General features: G+C 43.6%; 1 protein-coding gene across 3 annotated transcripts in view; it reads left to right on the top strand.

The window, feature by feature from the left end:
• The window catches only part of LOC146859938 (mucosa-associated lymphoid tissue lymphoma translocation protein 1-like), a 1,299,471-nt gene that overhangs the window by 1,219,483 nt on the left and 55,534 nt on the right, over positions 1–24,454 (top strand). For all 3 annotated transcript variants that reach the window (XM_085643681.1, XM_085643683.1, XM_085643682.1), the window contains one exon: positions 14,760–14,885. In XM_085643681.1, the coding sequence (XP_085499807.1) occupies positions 14,760–14,885 (126 nt within the window). The remainder of the gene's footprint in view (positions 1–14,759; positions 14,886–24,454) is intronic.

The raw sequence follows: 24,454 nt of genomic DNA, 5'->3' as shown, positions 1-24,454 counted from the left end.
AATTGCACGCTGCTATCGCCCAGCTCTGGGCAACCCAAAGTTCCTCAGCCAGCACCCAACTCCAGAAAGTTTGGTGGTGCAGGCCTCTAAATCACTGGATGCATTCCCATCCGCCCACCCTTGATAGGGAATCCAAGAGGATTGATTCATTTGGGAGGAAAATGTTTTCTTCCTCCAGTCAGGCATTGCGGTCTGTGAATTCCGCATGCTAATTGGGCCGTTTCTCCCTCTCCCTTTGGAAGACGATTGTGCAAGTGCCTCCACAAGTCCCAGAGGTGGTCCGGGCTGTGCTCTCTCAGGCAGTTAAGGACTGGAGAGATGCAGCAAAATTCACCATAAGGTGTGGCCTTTATACGACGGATTTGCCGGGTAGAATGATTTCCACAACAGTGGCCTGGAGGCGCCATGCCTGGCTTAGGGCAACTGGCTTCTGTGGTTATGTCCAAGCAAATTTAATGGACGTGCCCTTTGATGGAACCCACATTTTTGGGGAAAAGGCAGATTTGGCCCTAGTGAGGTTCAAGGACTCTCAAGCTATGGCCAGATCCTTGGACCTTTCTTTTACTCCTCGTGGGCAATCTACCTTTTGCCCCTTTCCTGGCAATGGAAGGGGTTTCCAGCCGCATCAGCCCTATCCCAGCCACCATCCTACACAGGCTTCACAAGCTGTGCCAGGAAGTGGATGCGGTTCATTCTGACCCAGGAATGGAAGCCAGAAGTAGGCGGCCACCCTGCCCTCGGCAGCCTCCAAGCACTCCTAGCCTGACTCTGCATGACCACACCACTCCAGGTAGTGGAATAATCTATCATCTCCCCCACTGGAGGTCCATAACATCGTACAAGTGGTTCTTGCAGATCATTCAGGAGGGCTATTCTCTGCTTTTCCTCCTCCCAAATTAGGAACGGCTGACGGAGGAGCATTTAAAATTGCTCCAGGAGGAAGTTACAGTGCTCAAGGCCAAGAGAGCTATTGAAAGGGTCCCGGTTTCAGAAGTAGACAGTGGCTGTTATTCCCACTACTTTCTGATTCCGAAGAAGAACAAAGTGTTGCGGCCCATTTTAGACCACCTTCGGACTGTCAATCTCTTCCTCAAGAAGAAGAAATTCAAGATGCTCCCTCTAACTCAGGTCCCTTGTCTGCCTTGGACCAAGAAGACTGGACAGTAGCATTGGGCCTGCAGGATGCGTATTTTCGCATTCCCATCCTGCCGGGTCACAGGCCTTTCCTGCAGTTCAAGGTAGTCCTTAACCACTTTCAGTTTACTGTGCTCCCCATCGGCCTTAGCAGTGCCCTTCGGATGTTTACCAAGGTGATGGCAGTGGTCGCAGCTTATCTGCGCAGGTTAGGAGTGTCAGTCTTCCCCTACCTCGACGACTGGTTGCTGAAGGCGTCCTGGCCCCAGGCAGTCGTCTCCCACCTTCAGACTACGGCAGACCTCCTGCATTCGCTGGGGTTCTCTATAAACATGCTGAAGTCACACCTGACTCCTTCTCAGACGCTCCCTTTCATTTGAGCTATTCTGGATAAAGCGGAGTTTTGGGTCTATCCTCTCAAGCAGGGAGTCAAGGATAATCAGGTTATGATTCTGATGTTCTATCCTGGATTTCTTTGAGACCGACTCTGATGCTGTTGGGCCTCATGGCCTCCTGCATCCTGTTAGTAAAGCATACCACGTGGCGTATGCGGGCTCTGCAGTGGGACTTGAAGTTCCAGTGGACACAGCATCATGGAAATCTCACCGATTTGGTTCAGATGTCAGAAGGAACTACGAAAGATCTGCATTGGTGGTTGACGAACCGTAATTGGGTCACGGCAGACCCCTCTCCCTTTCCCAACCAGATCTCACAGTAGTGACAGATGCGTCACTTCTAGGATGGGGCAGCCATCTGGGAGTGGTGGAGATCAGGGGACTCTGGTCTCCGGCGGAGTCGGGCCCCACATAAATTTGTTGGAGCTCCGACCGATTCGTTTGGCATTGAAAGCTTTTTTTACCTCTGTCAACTGGAAGTTGGTGCAGGTGTTCACAGACAACACCACCGCCATGTGGTATTGCAACAAGCAGGGCGGGGTCATGGACCCTTTGCAGGGAGGTCCTGCATCTCTGGACATGGCTGGAACAGCAGGGCATAACCCTGGTGGTTCAACACCTGCCAGGTTTTCTGAACTCTAGTTCGTACATACTCCGCCGTCGATGCCTAGCAGATCACAAATGCCGTCTCCAGTCTGAGGTGGCATGAGGTCTCTTACAGCAGTGGGAGAACCTTGGTTAGATTTGTTCGCCTCTAAAGAGAACGCGCAGTGTCAGCAGTACTGCGTGCTGGAGTTTCCAAGATGTCTATCGCTCTGCGACACTTTTCGTCGCATGTGGAGCTCAGGCCTGCTGTACACCTTTCTGCCCATACCACTTCTGCCAAGAGTTCTGACGAAGATCAGGAGCGACCGAGCCCAAATCATTCTTGTGGCTCCGGACTGGGCGAGGAGAGTCTGATATCCAGAGCTTCTGAAGATGAGCATTGATCCTCCAATCAGGCTGCCATCGCTCTCAACTCTGTGCCTACATGCGTGGAGATTGATCGGCGGCACTTCATGCCTTTTGACCTTCCTCCCGAAGTATGTAAGGTTATTTTGGCGGCGAGGTGGCCCTCTGCTAAGACAGCATATGCCTGCCATTGGCCGAAATTTGTATTATACTGTGCAGAAAGGTCTATTGAGCCTATTACTGCCTCTCTTTCCACTGTTCTTTTATTCATTCTGACCCTTGCCTAGCAGGGCTCTGCTTTGGGAACTCTCAAGGGCTACCTTTCTGCTCCGTCTGCTTCTTTGCCGCTGCCAGACCGCCCTCTCTCTTTAAGTCTCCTATTGTACATAGGTTTCTAAAAGGGCTGGCTCACTTGTTTCCACCCACGCCCTTGCCCTTTGTTTTGCCACAGTGGGACCTTAATTTGGTACTCACCTTCCTCATGTGTGCTCCCTTTGAGCCTTTAAATAACTGTCTCCTCCAGCTGTTGACCATAAAAACAGCCTTTTTAGTGCCAATTACATCTGCACGGTGGGTGAGTGAGTTGTACGTGTTATCGTGCACTCCTCCCTATATGATATATTTTCCAGACAAAGTGGTGCTTCAAACCTGGGCTTCTTTTTTACCAAAGATCGTGACCCCATTCTCTCTGGGTCAATCCATCACGTTGCCCACATTCTCTGCTCCCCCTCATCCCTCTAAAGAGGAAGAGCGTCTTCAACGTCTGGACCCAAAAAGAGCATTGTCGTTCTACCTTGACCGCACAAAAGAGTTCCAGGTGGACAACCAACTCTTTGTGGGGTACGTGGGAGCTAAGAAGGGAAGAGCAGTGTAGAAAAGGACCGTCTCTCACTTGGTCGTTCTCTGCATTAAGATCTGCTATGCCCTGGTTAAAAAGCAGCCCCCTGAGGGATTAAGGGCCCATTCCACCAGGGGAAAGGCAGTGACTACGGCCTTGGCTCGGGGTGTTCCAGTCATTGACATCTATCAGGCAGCTACTTGGGCATCTTTGCACAGGTTTGTCAAACACTACTGCCTGGACAGTCAGGTCCGCAGGAAGGGGCATTTTGGCCGTTCGGTCCTGCAGGACTTCCTAGTTTGAGGTATTGGTCCGCAACCCATCACCGGGATGGTATGGCCTGGGTATCTAATTCAAAGGTAATAAATCTGCAGCTAGAAGTCTCTATCAGATGAACAAGTTAATTACCTTTGATAATGCATTATCTGATAGAGACTCTATCTAGTTGCAGATTCCTTACAGCCCCACCCATGCCTCCCCCCTTGCAGACTATGCCGTAGGGCTAGGTTTACTACCCTTTTCAGGGCCCTAGTTTTGCACACGACTAAGTCAGTTTCTTAATGGCTCTGTGCTTCTGGAGTAGAAAAATCAAAAAGTATTGACGTCCACGTGCCTGAGTGGCGCCCATATACGTATCGCAACGTCATAAGTGATGCTAACGAGGCCGATGACGTCACGCAGAGCGGAATGGAGCCACCCAACTGCGCACACAAGGGGTATTGCCCAGATCCCGCCTGATGGCTGGGAAATTCAAATGTAAGGAACCTGCAGCTAGATAGTCTCTACAAGAAAACGCGTTACCGAAGGTAAGTAACTTGTTTGTCTGTGCCTGTCCAAGCTCGGACCGCGCTCAGCGCCAGCCCTCCTTCCAGTTTGGAGCCAGACCCATCAAACTCACAAACTGTTCTTCGATACATGAGGGCCTTCCTTCTGGGGCCTATTCACAAGGTAAGAACTGTGCGAGCCCATGCATAGATCCACAGGTTTCCGATAGCCTATCTGTGTGCTCCCTGTGTGAATTTACTCTTACAAATCTCCCAGCCAAGGCCTTACAAACCCATGCTACGACCTCCCAATTTCCCAACTATGTCTTAGAGTCTCAGGAACACTAATCAATGCAAGGCCACTGATAAAAAATTCACTAGCATTTTGTGAGTTTTTAGAAACATAAGCTCGATACGACCTTTGCCACAGAAACCTAGCCAGATGCTTCCTCAGACCCAGATTGACTCCAGGCCCTACCAATCGGATTTAAAATCCACAGAACAGATAGAGTAGGGAAAAAAGGCGGGGCATAGCTGTTATTCTTAGAAGCAGCCTTAAATCTCATTTCGAAGTTATCCCTGAAGTCTTAGACTGTGAGGCCTCAGTCTTTAAGATTGAACTTAACAGCCATCATTCCTTTAAAGGGATGTTACTCTACTCTCCCCCTGAAACAAAAACATCTTTTATCAATAATATCGGCCATCTCCTGGAGCAGAAAGTCGATCTCCCCAACTTTTCCACTTTAGCAGATTTCAATTTCCATCTCGAAAATTGTATGGATTTGGACTCAGTAATTCTTCTAGATGAAATGACCAGTGCTGGCCTCACCCAGATATTTCAGAGCCTCACTTATTAAGCCTTCCACTGTCTCAATGGACTCATCACCGACAATTCCAACTTAGAATGCCTGAACTCGCTTCTGTTAGTCTGGTCTGCCCATAACGCCATTATGTTCGAAATTAAAGACCTGCTCAATCCTCCTTCCAAGCATATTGAAAAAACTGTATCCAGCTGCCCATGGAACAGGATCAAGACAAACCAACTTAATGTTTTACTCGGCCAGTTAATGCCCGATGTCCCCTTAAACCTCGACCTTGATGTCTCCAATTACCACTCTTGGCTGGAGTCCACAATAAATCAACTAGTCCCATAAATGAACAACCATTATCGCTCAAAATCTATCCCACCTGAGCCATGGTTTAATGACACATTTAGATCCCAGAAACGAATATGTTGCAGGCTCGAAAGAAAATAAAGGCTGGACTTTATGCGGATGACTAAGACAAATACAAAGGTTCCATACAAACTTATAAAAAGATGATTCTAACAGAAAAAACACAATACTTCTCAGCAAAAAGTAAAGCTGCTAAAGGTTGTCCCAAAGAACTATTCGCCACATTAAACAAAATTGTCTAAATTTACTGAAACAAAAAATCCCTCGACAAGCCAACAATTCTGTAACATCTTGGCTATCTCTCTTCAAGACAAGGTGAAATCTGTATATGACACCTTTGTATAATGTGGCGATCACTCCGCCATGGCCTCTAATCAACATCCATGTGTACCCAAAGGTAGCAATTGCAATAAAGATCCTGCTACTACAAGCACGAACACCCTCTTGACCTTCTCCACATTGCCAAAATATCAGATTCTACTGACCCTTGCCAAGTATGGTTTCCCATGGGATCCTTGCCCCCCAAAAATCTTACACATGGCCTGAGATCATAGCTACCTATCTTACCCTTCTCTTTAACAGGATGTTCACCTCTGGATCTTTCCCTAATGAGTGGAAGAAAGCCTCAATATAAAAAAAAAACATGGGCATTGCCGATCTTCTTAGTTACAGACTTAAACGGTGGACAATGGGGGAAACACGGCCCTGATCCTATTGGATCACCGGGCCGCATTTGATATGGTCAACCACGAACTATTGGTTGACCACCTTGCCTCCCTCGGGATTAAAGATAAAGCACTGGCCTTACTAACCTTCTTTCTCGCTGACCGAATTCAGTCGGTGGCCCTGTGCGACTATGTATCACTGTCTCTCTTTTCCCTGTGGGGTTCCCCATGGATCATCATTCAGCCCTACCCTTTTTAACCTTTATGTTCTCCCTCTGACTGAACTGATCAGATCCTACGGATTTGCCTCGGTGTCATACCCTGAAGACACCCTATAATGATATCAGTAGCCAGCAAACCGAATTCAACAGCTGTCAGGTTCTATAACTGTATGATTCACATTGGCAAATGGATGCTGAACAACTGTTTAAAACTGAATTCTTCTAAAACAGAGGTATTCTTGTTTGTTAACAACCCTTTCTTTTGGGCGGCAAATTGATGGCCACACCAACTTGGCCACCGTCCTGTCACAATTGAAAAAGCAAAAAATCAAGTATTGATATTTAACACCAGACTTTCATTTGAGGGGTACATCAATCACATCACCTCCTCCTGCTTCTTCATACTCAAAATTCTAAGAAATGTCCTCCCCTTCCTCTCCTCTGACCTCCAGAAAACGGTTGTCACTTCACTCATTTCGTCGAGACTTGTTTACTACATTGCACTTTTTACCAGCACCCAGAAAAGCTCTCTAAACAAGCTGTAGATTTTACAGAATTCTGTAGCCCAACTACTTATGGGCATTCCCCGATACAAGTCGGCGTCCCAAGCTCTGGTGCAACTACACTGGCACTACACTAGCAAAACTAATCGAGTTCAAGGCCTTATGCATAGCTTTCAAGCCAGGGTCCTATTCAGCTATCTCACTATCTTAGACCATACACCCCCAACCCCAAGATCCCTCAGGTCAGCTGCCAGTGTAAACCTTGTTGTTCCCAGGTTCAAAAAGGTGGGATGGGGGGCAGGAGCTATGTCACCACCACAGCCAGGCTTTGGAACTCCCTTCCCTTAACCCTTAAGAAAGAATCAAACCTTCTAAGATTCAGGAAAGGACTGAAAACTTGCCTATTCAGTCAGTAGCCTACGCTCTCACTGTCACGGACTACCCCACGCTGTTTCTTAGGAGGTAGCACCTAGACAACCCATTATATTAGTAGTGCTTAATAAATCCTCATTTCAATTCAATGTGGAGCTCACCAAAGCACATGTAAAGACATTTCCAACTATAAAAAACTTGAAAAAGAGTTATGTTAATTTCCTGTGTATCAGCATTATTTATACACCACAAACCAAGAATTAGGACCAATCTGGAGGAGTCAATAAAGACCAGAGGTAGGAAAAGCTTTCCTTAGAGCACAATAAACAGACCGACCACCCTGGAGGACATGGAAGAAAAGCTTATGGCGGCTTGCAAAGATCTCATTCCCGACGAGGATGAGACCACCTGTTAATTTACCTAAAAAAAGAGCTAAAAACTGGAATGACCCCAGGACTAATTTCTAGCGGCTGAAATTAATTCTATCATTCCATCCATCATGTTTTTGTATTCTTTATTGTGATACCCAAAGTGTGAAGGGTATGGCCAGATGAGGGTCCCATAGTCTTAAGTTGGCCTTGGGATGTTTATGTTCAGGTACAGAGAGGATTTGGCTTGGCAGTTCTGTTAGGAGTGCTCCTACTGCGGCAAGACCAAAGCTGATTTGCATATGGCTGCGTCTAATCTGAGGTGGCACAGTGAGCACAAAAACGCAAGCTGAGTAATTACTAGTAGTTAAGAATAATTCAAACATTCTATCCATCATGTTTTTGTTTCCCTTATTGTTACGCCCCATTTGTGATGGGTATGCCCAGAAACGAGTCCCTCTGTGCCTCTGAAACCAAGTTGCACCCTGCTGAAGAGGCCAGAAATAGGTCAAAAACAGTCTTGTGCTTCAACGCCTCGACTGAATGAGGTTCACTGACTTCTCTAGAAATGTTGAGGCTTTCTTAGTTGACATGCCTTTTGGCAATTCCCTCCTTGTTTGGTGAGAAGGCGGATTCAGTACTACAGCGTTTTGAGGAGAGCTGTGCTGCAGGACGCTTTTTGGACTTCAACTCTATTCAGGAAATCACTCCCAGCCGTTTTGCCCATTTATGAAAATGCCAGGGGCTTGGCTTATTAATAATATTAAGCTCCACCCACACACAGCAGGCTTCTCTGTCCTTTTAAGGTCAGGGCTAATGGTCCAATAGACAGTGACCTGGCCACTATGGGCAGTACTTGCCTCAAACTTCCGTCCCTCTGGCCCCATTTCCAAGCCTCTTAAGTGTGCGTCCTTACAGGTGCACAGCTATCCGGTAGGAGGCGGGATCAACCATTTCATGCAGGGGTGGCAACACATTATACCCGACGAATGGGTCCTGCATATTCTCCAACAGGACTACACCTTGCTGGGTTTTTTTGTTTTTTTGTTTTTCAGCCACCGCATTTGTCCCCTACATCAGACCGCTTCTTGGAGGACCATATGGCCGTTTTATGTCAGGAAGTGGAGGCTCGTTTGGCCAAAAGACCCCTATGGTGGGTACAGGCCTCCGAAGTAGGGTCTGCCTCCTTATTGCAAAGGACTGAGGAAAAATTCTAAATTCTCACCTAAGCCCAGGTTCTCTGTACTGCCCATCTTTGGAGTTTAGGGGGCCCATTTTTCACCTGCCTTGACTCATTGTTGAAGGTTTACTCACCACTGTTCGTCACTGACCACCTCCAGACGAAGGCAAACCTCTTCATTTCAGGTTCTCAGTCAACCTGCCAAGTCACAGCTGACTCCATCGCAGAAGATCACTTTCATCTGAGCCATCCTGGATATGGTGCAAGTTTGAGTCTTTCCTCTGGACCAGCAAGTCCATGACATATGGGCTATCATCCTGATGTTTCAGCCGCAGTCCTGGGTCTCAGTGAGGATGGCTCTGCGGCTTCTTGGCCTACTTCCCACCTGCATCCTGTTTGCTGCCATGCCAGATGGCACATACAAGCTTTGCAGTAGGACTTGAAGTCTCAGTCGGCCCAGCACCAAGAGAACCTCTCAGAATCAATCCAGGGTTTGGAGGAGACTGCAAAAGACCTGCAGTGGTGCCTGCTTGACCACAATTGGACCATTGGCAGACCCCTCTCCCTGCTCCACTCAGAGTTGACGATTGTGACTGATTCCTCACTACTGGGGATGTCATCTGGAAGACTCTGGTATCTGCCGGAACCCCCATCCACATCCATGTTTCTGGAGTTTGATTTACTTGGCGTTGGAGGTTTTCCTGCCCTCCATCAAGGGATAGCTATTGCAGGTACTTATGGACAACACTACCACCATGTGGTACTGCAACAAGCGGTGTGAGGTCCTCTGTTCAGTGCCAATAGATTTTACACCTCTGAAGCTGGCTGAATTGTCGGGGGATTTCCCAGGTGGTGCACCACCTGGTGGGCTCTTTAAATGCAAGGGGTGGACAAACTCAGCTAGCTGATCAGGAATGTCAGTTAGACCAGGAGGTGGCACAAGGCATCATGCGACAACTGGGAGAACCCTTGCTCAATCTCTTTGCCACTATAGAGAAAGTGCACTGTCAGCACTTTTGCGCTCCGGATATTCCAAGAAGTCTATCTCTGAGACTCAGTCCATCTAGAGTGAAGCACAGGATTCTAGTATTCCCTCTTTCCCCACCTCACCTCACCTGCCCGGAGTTCTAGTCATTCTAGTGGCTCCAAGTTGGGCTCGGAGAGTGCGGTGCCCAGAACATCTGGGCTTGAGCATCAGTCCTCCATTTAGGCTCCAACTCTTGTCAAAGCAGCAGGGCAGGGTCCCAACACTGAGCCTGTGCAACCTGCACCTCAGTGTGTGGAGATTGAACAGTGACAGTTGATTTCCTTTGATCTTCCTCCAGAGGTCATTGATGTCATTTTGACAGCCAGGCATCCTTCAAAGAAATCTTTGGATGTGGGGCACAGGGACAAATAAGTTGCTTGTTGCAGTACCCACCGGTTGTACCTGAGTGAGGAAAAACTGTTGGATGTTTTTGGCCCAGCAAGGTTTTGCTATGGGCACAGTTAAAGCTTACCAGTCGGACATATCGGTCTTTTTATGTTTAGCAGAACCATCCTTCAAATCACCAGTTGTGATTTTTCCTAAGAAGTTTTATGCTTCCACCTAAGCTGTTCATGATGCCACAGTGGGATCTAAATGTGGTTCTCACATTTCTAATATGTACTCCTTTTGAACCACTGCACATTGGGCCTACTCACTCTAAAAACAGTCTTCCTGGTTGCAATAACATCTGTACACTTTGTGAGTGAACTTCAGCCTTTTGGTCCAGCCTCCCTCTATCACCTTTTTTCTAGACAAACTGGTGTTAAGGACTTGAGCTGTGTTCCTTCCAAAGTTGAAAACCCATTTCATGTTGGGCAAGCCATCAATCACCCTCTCGACTTTTTTTGCTCCTCCTTATTCCTCGAAAGAGGAGTAGAGACTCCATATTTTGGGCCCCAAGAGAGCATTTACATTGGACATCAGTTGGATGATTAGATTTGTGGGGTTCTCTGAGGCAAAGAAGGGCAAGGCAGTGCAGAAACGGACCATCTGTTGATGGATTGCCTTCTGCATGGAGATCTTCTGAGCATTGGCTAAAAAGGAGTCTCCAGGAGGCCTACAAGCTCACTCCTCCAGGGCCAAGGCTACTGCAACTGCACTGGTATGCAGAGGGCATGTCTTCGATATCTGCGGTAGCTGGATGTGCATCAGTGCACGTAAATGAAGCACTTCTGCCTCGACAATCAGGATTGCTGGGACGGGCGTTTTGCCCTCTTGGCCCTGCAGGACTTTTTAGACTGAGCCATTCTCAGAGCCTAGGGAGGTGTTGCTTTGTTATCTTTTCAAAAGGTGAGGAATCTGCGGTTAGAAGTATCCATCAGATGAACAAGTTACTTACATTTGGTAACATTCTTTCGGGTGGGCACTCCAAATTCAGATTCCTCACTGCCATCCAACCTCCCATTTTATAGTATGGTCTCTTCCATCTAAAAAGATCCCAATCTAGCAATCTGCACACTGGTTCTTTCAATCCATTGATGTTCTCTGTCCCCAAAAATAATAAAAACATTTAATTTTTTTTAGTTTAGGTTGAAATTTATTTTTTTCATTTAAACTTGAAAACAATATTTCGAATTTAACTTAATATATTTAAATAAATAAAAGATTTAATTTAAAATTAGGTTAATAGTGTAGTGACTTTTTTCTGTTTTTTTAAAAGTTAAAATAACTATGTAAAACTAATTTTCATTTGTATTCAACAAACCGAGGGAAGTAGTACATTCATATACTGTTATGTGACTTTGTGAATAGGCTCCGAAAAGCTCCCTACTAGTAAAAGTGCGGCCCAAGATCCCATGTGCTACACACTCACAGAAAGCAACAGGACAATTCTAACTGAACAGCCACATGTTCAATCTTTTCTTACATGGAGTTCCAAAGGGGCCTGTCAGACAGAAAGAGGTAGCGAATTCCAAAGTTTCCTGGCTAAAAAGCTAAGAAAGCTGCCACCAAGGCGCACTCTTCTCACTTTCAGAATACAGACCCAGCTAGCCCCCGAGGATCTGAGATTCCTCAGAGGAGCATAGGGTTGAATTAAAGGTTGTATGTACAGAGGGCCACTATTTGTCAATGCTTTATAGCAGCAGCACAACGCCTTGAATGAGAGTCTCTGCTTCACAGGAAATCAGTGTAACTTGGTAAGTGAAGATCTAATTTCGGAAGACTTAGTAACAGACAAGCCACCGCATTCTGCATTTGTTGAAGACGAATCATGCAAGGATGTGACACCCCCAGGTATAATAATACGTTACAATAGTCCAGCCCTGTGATCATGAAGGCCTGGACCACAGTTTTTCTCAGTTTCTGGTAGCAGTAGCAAATCCAGTGTCTTTTTCAAGGTCTTGAGGATTCCAAAGCATTTTCCAGCCGGTCAAGGGACAGCTTCTGGTCAAACCAGATACCCAGGTTTTCAACGTTGGGCTTGGGGCTAAGTAACAGGGTGAGGGTTTCAGGCAGCCAAGATATCTTCCAAATATTGGGTTGTTTGCCCAGGATCCAGACCTCCGTGTTCCCTTCATTCAGCTCTAAATAGTCTTGCTCCATCCACCCCACAACCTCCTCTAGACATGACCTTAGTGAAGTAGCAGCAGTTGCAGCATCCTGGAAGAGGGTGATGATCAACTGAGTATCTTCAGCATAGTTAATTACTGTGAACCCATGATGTTCAATGATCTTAGCCAGGGGGAGCATGTATAAATTAATTAAGGTTGGACTCAAGGAGGAGCCCTGAGTACTCCAAGCTGCAGATTGACCATTTTAGAGTTATTTGTGACACACCTGGAAGGCGCGTCCCCAAAGAAAGGTAGTAACCCACCGTTAGGCCATATTGCCGAAATCACATCTCCACAGACGCTCAGTGAGCAGATTATGTGATACTGTGTTGAACACCGCACTGAGGTCCAGCATCAAGAGAGCGACAGTGCCTCTTGCGTCCAGGATTTGGTGAATGGATTCTAAGGCTAACAGCAGGGTCGACTCCGTGCTACTGTACGTGCGAAACCCTGACTGTGTCCTATGAAGAAGATCATTTGACTCAATAAACTGAGAAATCTGTCTACATGCTTCTTAGTGACTTTAGCCAACAGTGGCAGCAATGAAACAGGTCAGTAGTTTTCTGGATTATTAGGATCCAACAGTGGCTTTTTGAGCAGAGGAACTGCCATCGCATGCTACCACGTTTTCGGTACCTGGCCCACCGCCAGGGAACTGTTAAACAGCTAATGGACCAAGCCAACAAAGCTTCCACTCCTCGTTCCTGAGTAGAGGGCAAAACTGGATCAAGCGGAGAACCCGACTTGACAGGCATACGCAAAGCAGGCATCTCCTCAAATTCTAGAGGTTTGAAATGCTGTAGCCGAGAGCTCTCTTCCGTAGGTTCGAACAATGAATTCAGGCATGCAAATTCTCTAGATTCCACTGATTAATTTTAGATTAACTTTATGTAGTGGTTTTGGGGCTTTTTCACAAAGGCTTTAAACGGACTTTTTTACATACTCCAAAATGCCTTTGTGAAATGCCCCCCAATGAATTTTCTTCTAAGATCCCAGTCCAAGGACACCTGCCACCTCAGAAAAAGACAGCTAACAAAGAAACTATTAGATCAAATCTAGCTCCTTATATCATGACCTCAGTCACCATTACCCACAGCATTCGGTACACCCCTCTGGGTCCTGTTATTCCTAGATAGCTTCACCCAGCAGAAAATATGTAGCTCTGATTCATCCTCGTCCTTCCTGGCTTCAGCTCCAAAAAGGTCACTTGCCAGTGGTACTTATTTTACCCTTCATCACACTCTGGGTCAGGTTGCTGCTCCCTTCAGAAAACTGAGCCTCCTTGAGATCAACACCTCTGGTATGCTTAACATGTCTTTTGAGCTCTCTATCACTTTTGCACACCTTCACCTGCACGGCCACCATGTCGCAAACTGGGGTACAGTGCAGAATGTCATTAAGTCTACCAGACTCTTCTAGAATCCACATAGAAACCACCATCTTTTCCTTAATGTTCTCCACGGATAGCAGGACGGTCGCACAGCACTTATTTTCAAGTCTTGACTTCAGAGTGCTCACCTCGAACAACCACGGGAAACACCACTAAGCTGGCCACCTACAGAAAGACTCCAGAAACTTTCCAAAAGTGGCATTTCTAAAATATTAATTCAAAATACAAATTTATCATAACCGAGGATATTAAATCACAATCAAAATGAGTGGAAGAAGTATTTCTCTAACTGTTCCTAAACTGAATTTATTATTTATTAAATGTAATAGTGTAAACCAGTGTTAGTCTATGGAAGGCTAGCCTTGCCACAGTGGAAAACGACTTTTGAGGTTTTTCACTGCCAGGACATGTAAAACATTATAGATGCAAGTTCTACGTTTTAAATACCATTCACGCTGCTCTATGAGCATTTAGGGCCTACCTTAGGGGTGACTTGTAAGTATTAAAGAAGGTTTGGGACTGGCAAAAGGTTTATTTTGCTAGTTCGAAATGGCAGTGTAAATCTGAGCTGACGGTTACAATGGCAGGCCCTCCTGAGACATGTTTTAGGGAACCACTTTACTGGCTGGCTCAATGAGTGCTGCAGTGCATTATTAGCATTTAATTGACAGATTCGTGGTACAGGTAGTACTTCATACTAGGGACTTATTAGTAAATTAAATGTGACAAATTTCTCATGTTTTAAAGAAAAGAGCACACAAACGTTATTGCTGGTTGGCAGGGTTAAAGTGGGCAGCCCTAATGGCAACAAAAACGGGATCAGCTATAGAAGGCAAAACCCTGGGGTGACTCTGCAAACAGGGCAAATTCCTTACACACTCATGTCCTTGAGGCCACTTCGATTTCTGGCTGTTTAAGCCCAGTTGGTTGAGCTGAAGTTGGAGTGGCCCAGGGAGACTCTTCTCTGGGGCTCGACTGCATCTCTTTCTACTGATAACAGTTTGGGTGTTTGTGAATGTTAAATGAACTGTGAGCTCATTTGTAGACTAGACTAAGTTTGAAAAACTGTCTACTCTTTAGCGTATTCTTCCCCACAATGCTAGCTTTTAATGGCCTTATAAATGCACATGTGCATTTCTCTTCTGGACCTTTTTTAGTGTTTTGAAATGCGGTGTTCAATTTGTAATATGTGCCATTATATTATTTGCTTTTTCTCTTCCATAGGAAATGACTGATTTATTCAGACACAATGTCACCCAATCAAAAAGGATAGACTCCTTGTTGGTATCTGCTAACAACCGAGTGGAGTCAGACTGCATGGTCAGACTTTGTGGATTGCAGAAATGCAAGGTAAATAAGATAATTCAACAGTCAACGAGAACCACTCTCTTTTGCATTTCCACTCTTTCCTTTTACACACAGATTAAGATAACGTAGTAGTACTGTAGTGGAGGATGTTGAGCAATGATGAATGTCTGACAGAATATCGACGGACAGAAAATCGACCTACAAAAATATCAATACAAAAATATAAATGTCAAAAATATCGAAGTCCTTTCTACATAATGGTAAGTACAAAAATATCGGAAAACAAAATATTGTTGTCAAAAATGTCATTTTTTAAAATGTTTTATTAATAATATAAAATTAAGTAAATAATACATATAAATAAAAGAAACATAGTTAAAGAAACATAGTTAAAAATATTATAACGTGTTTAAAAAATAATAACTAATACATATAATGTTAATATAAATTAAACATATACATATAAATTAATATATATACAGGAGAGACAAGATGGCGGTCGAGTGAGACCGTAGCTCGCACCATACCAAAGCCGGTGATTATCGTCTCGGATGCGGACTATTGAGCAAAAGTTGTGGGGCTGTTAAAAACTATGTTGTCAGACCTTACTTGGACATCGCGGATTTCACAGGAGCGATATTTCCAACTGATGGGGACTTGTATTGGTTTAGCCCTGTTTGGATACTGCCAGAGTCTAAGGAAGGCGTTCCTGGCGTCCTCGCTATCTTTGACCTCAGTTGCTAGGACCCAACCTATGCTGGACGTGGGTGTAGGGGCGGATCGTTGCCTGGCGGACACAGCGCTGGATCGGACGGCGGCGGTATCGGAAGAGGCTGAGGCTGAGGCTGTTGCACGGGTGACTGCCCCGGATGCAGACGAGCTCACGAAGGCTGGTAACGCTGATAACGCCGATAACGTTGCGGAAATGGCTCCAAAATCGGCAGCACTCTCAAAAGCTAAGGCGAGGCTTGCCTTGAAGAACCCCACAGCGCCCACAGTGTCTACAGATCTGGGTCAAGTTGAGGCTCCAGTCACAACGCCCATGCGTAGGGCAGAAGGAACAGCCTCCGGGAGGAAGAAAACAACCGCAGGAACAATAGCAAAACTAACTTGTCCCACTGTAGTGGAACTGATGAAAGGGGGAGGAAAAACGGTGAAAGAACTCTTACCCATCCAGGATGTAGAAGATCCCCTTGAGACTCACATGAGGGGCCAGAGTGGGTCAGGAGAGGTAGGCGGAGGGGGGGGGGGGGGGTGAAGGAGTTGTGAGTGGTATAAGACTCCCCCTTGTTGAGAACTATTTCTTTTTTGGTGCTAAAAATGCTAACAAGGGTGATAACAGTGCCGGGGAGGCCCAAACGGCTGCCGAAGCAACTACTATATCACTGCACCCCCCGCTAGTAGAAACAGAGAGCCAAGGTGCAGAGGGAGGGGGAGGGTAGGGAGACCTGAAAAAGATTCAGAAAAGGATCTGGACTTTTTCTCTGTTTCGGATGGGGGCGATTGGTCGGAAGTGGGGACAGATAGTAGTAACCCTGACCTAAGCGATAGCGAAATTGACCTTTCAGACACTGCTAAAGCTGGGACAATCCAGAGGAGAAGGAAAATACGAGAGAGAGATCTCACGTGGGACTATTCTCCGTCAGTACAACTTACAGGCGTTCCGGCAAAGGAACCAGTTAAGGAACCAGTAAAGGAACTAGAGGGGGGAGAGGGAGGAGACCCCAGTCCACCTACACTCGAGACTATCCTCCAAGCAATATCTACCCATCGAGAAGAGACGCGGCAGGATGGGCGCAAGGCTCAAGCTGCACTACAGAAAGTACAAGGAGTGGTCCGAAAATTGTCAAAAACTTGTAGTACATTTGGGGAGCGGATGACAGACTTGGAGTCAAGAATCTGTACCACAGAGTCAGATTTGGCAGGCACCCAAGAGCAGGCTAAGTCACATTAGGTACAGATAGTAGATATCCAATGGAAACTAGAGGAGCAGGAGAACCGCCAACGGCGGAATAATCTCCGCATTCTAGGAGTGCCAGAGGGACTGGAGGGGGAGGATGTTCGTAGGTATATCATTGATCTGTTTAGGGAGTCGCTCCCTGAGCTTACAGACTGGAATTGGTCACTAGAGGTTCAGCGGGCACATAGGGTCCCCTTCGTGCGAAAACAGCCAGTAAAGGTAGGGTCACTCTCACGAGCTATTTTAGTTTATTTTGGCAGCTTTTTGCTTCGTCAAGCCATTTTTGAAAAAGCAAGACCTGAGGCTAGACGTGTTAGGAATTAGGTAACTTATTTTGTTCGTCCAGACTTCTATCATACTACTGTTGAGAGACGGTGGAGGTTGAGACAACTGATAAGACCTTTTCAGGATAAGAAAGCTTAGGCTTTTCTAAATAATCCTGCTAAGCTAAAAGTCATATGAAATGGACAGACGCGGTTTTTTATGTCTGAGATAAAAGCTAAGGAGTATCTGGATAGTTTGATAGGATGAGTAGGATGAGCAGGAGGACAAGACATTAGGTATTAGAAAACCTTTCTTTCCCTCCTTCTCACTCTGGGGGGGGCAGGGGTTTTTGTTTTCTTCTGCTCAGTAGTATTATCTTTTTTTTTCTTTTCTCTTTTTTGGCTCCCTTTTTTTTCATGATTGCTAATTTACTCGAAAACCTGAAGTGAGGGCTGGTATAGCAACTACACCGCATCTGTTAATTAATATTATGGTTTACTTTTGGGCTTTTGTGTAATGTGCGACGCATTCATCACACACAGACTATGTCTGAGTGTCTCTCAGAGAGGATGGGGGTTGGGGTGGGGGGGCTCGGAGCTGGGTGGGGGGTAGAGGGGAAAAAATGTAAAAATAACTTATCCAGAGTAGAAGATGAAATAAGCAGAAATTTAAAAAACATATATGTAAGCAAGAGAAATGTGCTATGTGATTTGTATAGTGGTAAAGAAAAGGGATGGAGAGGGGGGGGAAGGGGAAGGGACAAAGGGAATTGTTTTTCATGCAAAGAACTCTCAAAACAGATTTAAATGGGGAGACTAAACATCTGCTCGATAAATATTGCGGGATTGAACGATGCGATTAAGAGAGGTAAACTGGGGGAGCTGGTAAAATTATAGTCTTTTGATGTTGTATGCTTGCTAGAGACCCATCTCCCCTGGGATAAAAGACATTGGCTCTTAATTCAGGGCTATAATTTATTGACATCTACATCCCAAACTTCAAACATTCGAGGGGTAGCCATTCTTGCTAAAACATCCTTGGGTCAACCCAAGAGGAAGCTAGCTGATCCATTAGGTAGATGGGCGATAGTTGAACTCGGGATGGGACTTACTATATGTTCAATTTATGGGTCAAATTATGATGACCCCCAGATTTTTGAGGATCTTGAATTAGAATTGGCAATGTGGCCGATGCCCCTAATTGTTTGTGGAGATTTTAACATTGCCTTAGATTTACAGCCAGGGCATAACAAACAAGGGGGTATCAGGGGCGGAAACCAAGGGTTTATAGGGCACTAACGTCACTCAATAAGAGCCATGGCTTAACGGATATGTGGCTGGCCAAAAATACATCGCAGAATACAGGAAGTACATACTATTCATTTCCGCATAAAAAATATGTTAGAATCGATTATTTTTTTGGATCAACAATCCTTCTTAATAAAGCTAGCATTAGGATCATGCCTAAGATCATATCGGACCATAACCCATTAATCTTTGAGGTGGAAATTCCGGGCTTTACAAAAAAAATGGCGAGATTGTCATTTGATAAAAAACTGCTTGTTAATATAGATTATGTCGAGCATATTAAAAAATGGACAACTGACTATTTTGATATAAACAGATATAGTACCTCCAGAATAGTTGTCTGGGATGCGTTTAAGGCGGGCTTGAGAGGGGAAACTATTAGCTATGTTGCCAAGGTACGAGCATTACGTATGGGGGAGAATCAAGAGTTAATGAGTAGACTAAGAATGGCAGAAGAGGAGCACTCTCTACTTATAAAACATGGAAAGGATACAACCATAAGCAGGAACAAATATTGGTTCTTAAGTCAGAAATTAATGGATGGCTAGCGCAAAAATCTGTGGAATTCCAGTCCCGGCGTGGTGGTTTATATGAGAGTGGAGAATCCGTTGGGAAGAGATTAGCTCTTCGTACTAGACAAAAGTCTGCACAGAATCAAATCTTAGCTATCAATGTGGGGGGGGGGGGTGGTATACACGGACCCCGATGATATAGTTCAAACTTTTCAACAGTATTATCAAATACTATATTCGGAAGAGGGGGCTAGGGAGGAAAGGTTAATACTGGAAGATATTATCCAGATAACAGGGGATATGGGAGAGATCTTGGATAAAGAGACAAAGCAAGAGCTAGAATCAGAGATCTCACAGGAAGAGACTCTATTGGCTCTACAGAGTTTGGCCTCAGGAAAAGCCACCGGCCCCGATGCTATACCCGTTGAGGTATATAAAATATTGGGAACATCAATTATACCATTCTTATTGGATCTCTTTAGAGGGATCCAGTATGATGGGAAAACACCCGAGTCATGGAGGGAGACACGTATTGTCATCTTCCCAAAAAAGGGCAAACCCCCAGATAATCCAGGGTCTTATAAACCAATATCTTTAATTAATACAGACACGAAGATATACTCTAAGGTTTTAGCTACTCGGTTGAGAAGGGTCATTGGTCGTCTGGTTTCCCCATGGCAACATGGTTTTATACCAGGGAGAGAAACAACAGACCATGTACGAAGAGCAATTTCATTATTTGATATTGTATCCGAGACGGGGGGGGGGGGGGGCAGATGGCCATGATCCTTCTCGACGCTGAGAAGGCATTTGATCGCGTGAAGTGGGAATTCCTGTGGGTTATCCTGGAGTTAAAGGGGTTTGGCCAGGGATTTATCAGAACAATTAAAGCTATGTATCAAAATCCGAAAGCTTGGATACAAGTGATGGGAATGGAGTCAGGGGAGGTCTTTGTCTCCAGGGGAACCCGGCAGGGATGTCCCTGCTCACCTATTTTATTTGCGTTTTACATTAATTCATTAGTTGAGAAGCTCTTACGGTCAGGCAAAATTAAACCTATATATTCTAACGGGTATCAGACTAAAATATTGGTCTATGCTGATGACCTGGCAATTTTGACATCAGATCCTAAAGAGGCCTTAGACGAAATCAACTGTATAACTGAGAGGTTTGGTATGTTATCTGGATACCGTTTGAATAGAGAGAAAACCATTATTGTTTGTACGGAGAATGTGGAGCTCGATGATCCCAGGCGAACAGAATCGGCAGTCTATTTGGGGGTGCGTATTACGGCAAAAGTGGAAAATATAATTAAATTGAACTATGGTCCACTCATTAAGACCATAGCTCCAGAATTAAAGAGGGTTAATGGATTGCATTTATCAATCATTGGAAGGGGAAATTTTCTAAAAATGACTGTTTTACCCAAGTTTTTATACCTATTCAGGTCAATTCCGCTTGCTTTGGAGGATCAAATACTTAAAAGCATTAATTGTATGTTTTCAAATTTTATGTGGCAATACGGGAAGGTGAGGAGATCTATGAAGTTTCTGTCATTGACACAGGATCGAGGAGGGCTAGCTGCCCCAAACATTACATTATATTATTGGGCCGCACTATTACACCAATTAGCTTTCTTACTAAAGATAGATATAAATAGTGACGAGGATACAATGGAGAGGATCCCAACAGTTTTTGAGTTGGCAGTAGGAGATAAGGCTTCTGGGCGTCTTTTAAAAGAATTGGAGCAAAGTTATTATAAGAAAGTCGGGTTTAAAATTATAAAGAGTGCATGAAGGATCTGGAAGCAGATATCAAAATTCTTGGAAATTCCTAAGGTTACGCAATATACCCCTTTATGGCATATATCGTTTTTACCAAAAGATGCTTATGATTCTACTGGGCGGGAATGGGAGAATAAAGGGGTTACTACTATTGGAGCATTTTATGATGGAAAACAACAACCCCAATTCTCTGAACTACAATATCACTTTGGGGTATGCCCTAAACAGTTTTTCAAATGTATTCAGATTAGGAGTATACTTATGGCTTACAGACCAAGGGTGACGAATGAGAGGATTCCTCTGATGGATTTGATCGGAAGCATCTCTTGTGGAATTCGAGGCATATATAGTCTCTTACTAGCAGCATTGCCGGATGACCTGGAAAAAAATGAGTTATTATGGGCAGCAAAACTGAATAATCCGGACGTAGATATCTATAGGAGCTTAGAACTTTCTGCCGAAAGTTTTATATCCTCTAATTTAAAAGCTCAGCTATATAAAACTATATTTAATCTTTATTTTACGCCAGCAAAGCTTTTTTTATGGGGGGAAAAGGTTGGACGATAAGTGTCCTAGATGTGGGGTGGGCCCTGCTACTTTGATGCATGTGCTTTACGATTGTGGGAAATTGGCCCTTCTAAAGTCTAGGATTCTTGGCTTTTGAAAACATTTGTTAGGTAGGAATTTTGACCTCACCCCTACGCTAGTAATCTTAGGGTATGATAGCAAGCTCGAGTGTAATAAGGAGCAGGAATATTGCCTTTTTGTAGGCATAGCTATTCTTAGAATAATGTTAACAGCTCGCTGGAAGGATAAAGATCCACCCACTTATCAGATGTGGTTAGCGAGATTATTAGGGATATGGAAACACGAGGCAGCCCTGTATGCTTGCAAAGGGAGGAAAGCCAGGAGTCGTGGATTAAAAATCTGGGCATATATTGCGAAATGGAGTGGGGAAATTGGAGGCTTATGAGTAATAGGAACATGGATAGTGAGACAAAATTATCTATAAAAGGAAGTCTAAATCAGTAGGAATAACCTTGGTTTGTACAATGTATAACAACACCTGTTCTTTTCTCCTTCTTTTCTGTATACTGCTTTTGTACAGTCTTTGGAATATTTTTAAGGTTTTTTTCTTTTTGTTTTCTTTTGTTGATGTTCTTTTTTTTATTTATTTGTACATGGAATCTGATCTGATATGACGATATGTATTATGGCCAAGTTTATATGAACTATGTTTTGATTTTCTGCTTACTCTGGGTATGAATAAAAAAAAAAAAAAAAAAAAAAATAATATATATACTTACTCCACATAGTGCAACAGTAGGGAAAGCGTTGAATAGCGTAGGGGTATAACTTACTATTACCACTCCAGAGAGTGCAACAGTAGGGAAAGCGTTGGATAGCGTAGGGGTAAAATGTACTATTCCCACTCCAGAGAGTGCAACAGTAGGGAAAGCGTTGGATAGCGTAGGGGTTAAAATTACTATTCACACTCCAGTGAGTGCAACAGTAGGGAAAGCGATGGATAGCGTAGGGGTAAAAATTACTAGTCCCACTCCAGGGAGTGCAACAGTAGGATTACTCCCCACCCTATTCCCCTATAAACACACAACCCACAACACATAAAAAATAACACAATTAATTTATACATCAATTAATAAAAAATGATTACCAATTACTAATAAATTAACAATAAATTAATTAAGAATAACAATAAATAAAAAAATAACAGATTAATTATAATTATCATAAATTAATCAATTAATATAAATTAATTACCAATTAATTAATTAACAATAAATTAGTAATCAATAACAATAAATAAAAACATATTAATTCATTAATTCTAATTAAATTACTTCCCACCCTATTCCCCTATAAACCCAAAACCCGCTATACATAAAAATTAACAATTATTTTAAATATCAATTAATCAATTAATAAAAATTAATCACCAATTAATAATCAATTAACAATACATTAATTAACAACAATAAACACTAATACGTTAATTATAATTCATATAATGATAAATTAATCAATTAATAAACATTAATTATCAATTGATAATTAACAATAAATTAATAATCACTAACAATAAATAAAAACATATTAATTAATTATAATTAAATTACTTTCCAACTGATTCCCCTATAAACCCACAACCCGCTCAGATACTAAAACGCAAAATGTACTCAATTACTAATTTCTAATTATTTATTAGATATATTTAAAAATAATAAAAATACATTACAAAATATGTTGAACATACATATAAAATACATATTAAAATACATAATACTAATATAAATATCGATATTAACGATATATTTGCTAACGATATTTCTTACTTTGATATTTAAAAAAACTATATTACTTACCTTAAGGTCGATATTCTGGTCACCGATATTCTTGACATCGATATTCTGTCCCTACGATATTAAAATCTCGATATTATTGTAGGTCGATATTAAAAAATCGATATTTTGACTGCGTACCGCAATGATAAGATGGGTTGGAGTGTTTTTTGTATTTTGTAGAGCTTGAAGGTGGAGGTTGAGAAGTGTTGCTAGGTAATCTTGCCTACAGCAACCTTGCCGTGTTGAGGTCAGGTTGTACCAAACACCAAAAGGATAATTAACAGGTGGACATACACCTTCACCCCCTAGAGTGCCTGCTCACTCCTCTGGTGCTGCTTCTGCCCCTCTTTAAACTGCCATGTCGCTCACTTAACATTTGAAGTGCATGGCGGAGAGTGTGTCTGTGACATACAGTTCTGTCACCATTGTTTCAGTACAAATTCTCCTGCAGTGCATGCACTCTGCCCTTGTTATTCAAAACCACAGGGCAAGTCTCCTCTCCTTCACCATCATTCACACTTGTGCCAAAGCTTACATGCATGAGAAAAATGTTAAGCTTATCCACAGCCTTTACAGTTTTTGCTGTGTTCCGGACAGCCCCTTCAAATAAACTATATATGATGTATAGTTCTAACCTCAGATTCCTCTGGAATTCATAGCATTAGCTCCTGCGTGGCAGCATGTGGTACTACAGGACTCTGCAACAAAATGTTTTTGTTTTCAGAAGGACACTCTAAAGCTGTGTTTAGGCAACAACACCGTACAATTACATCAATTCTTTTTTTAGGACCCTTCAATGCAGATGTGGAGCCTTTCTCCAAACTTTCTCAATTTCCACCAACATCATATTTACAGAATAGACATTGAGCTAGCAAAATGTCCCTTCCAAAAACTGCATGTTTGATTCGATTGCAGGAAGCAGATGTCAGTCATGGATCCACATGAAGTCTGCTTATTAAGAATTTATATTTCCACACCTGGCCGGTGTAATATTGTTCAAAAGAGTTAAACCATCCCGGATCTAACTACATATGGTTAAGGCTTCATTTGGACTGAACCACATACTATTAACATCTTTATTTTCTGAATATAAAATGCATTGAATATTGTCAAGATTGTTTTTGTTTCACCATTTTTTGTATCACTTATTATGTCTAATAAAATAGTGTTTGGAACAGGCATTTTGGTGCCGATCACGATCCGGTAAAAAATGTCCCCGTACGACTCGTATCGGGTCTTTTTACCGTACGAATCGTACAAGTGCCATACGAACTGGCAATCACGATTCGCATGGTAAAAAGTCCATACGAACCGCACTGGGAAACATTCCCCACACGTCCTCGGGTTGGAAAATGTGTCCGACACGTCCTCGGACGATTTACCTTACAAACGTGAAAAGCCAAGTCCGACCGAGGAATCAC

The sequence above is a fragment of the Triturus cristatus genome, chromosome 3_1 (genome assembly GCF_964204655.1).
Source record: "Triturus cristatus chromosome 3_1, aTriCri1.1, whole genome shotgun sequence".
Taxonomy (NCBI): Eukaryota; Metazoa; Chordata; class Amphibia; order Caudata; family Salamandridae; genus Triturus; species Triturus cristatus.
Note: the sequence above shows the minus strand (reverse complement) of the source record. Positions and strands in the feature narration are given on the sequence as shown.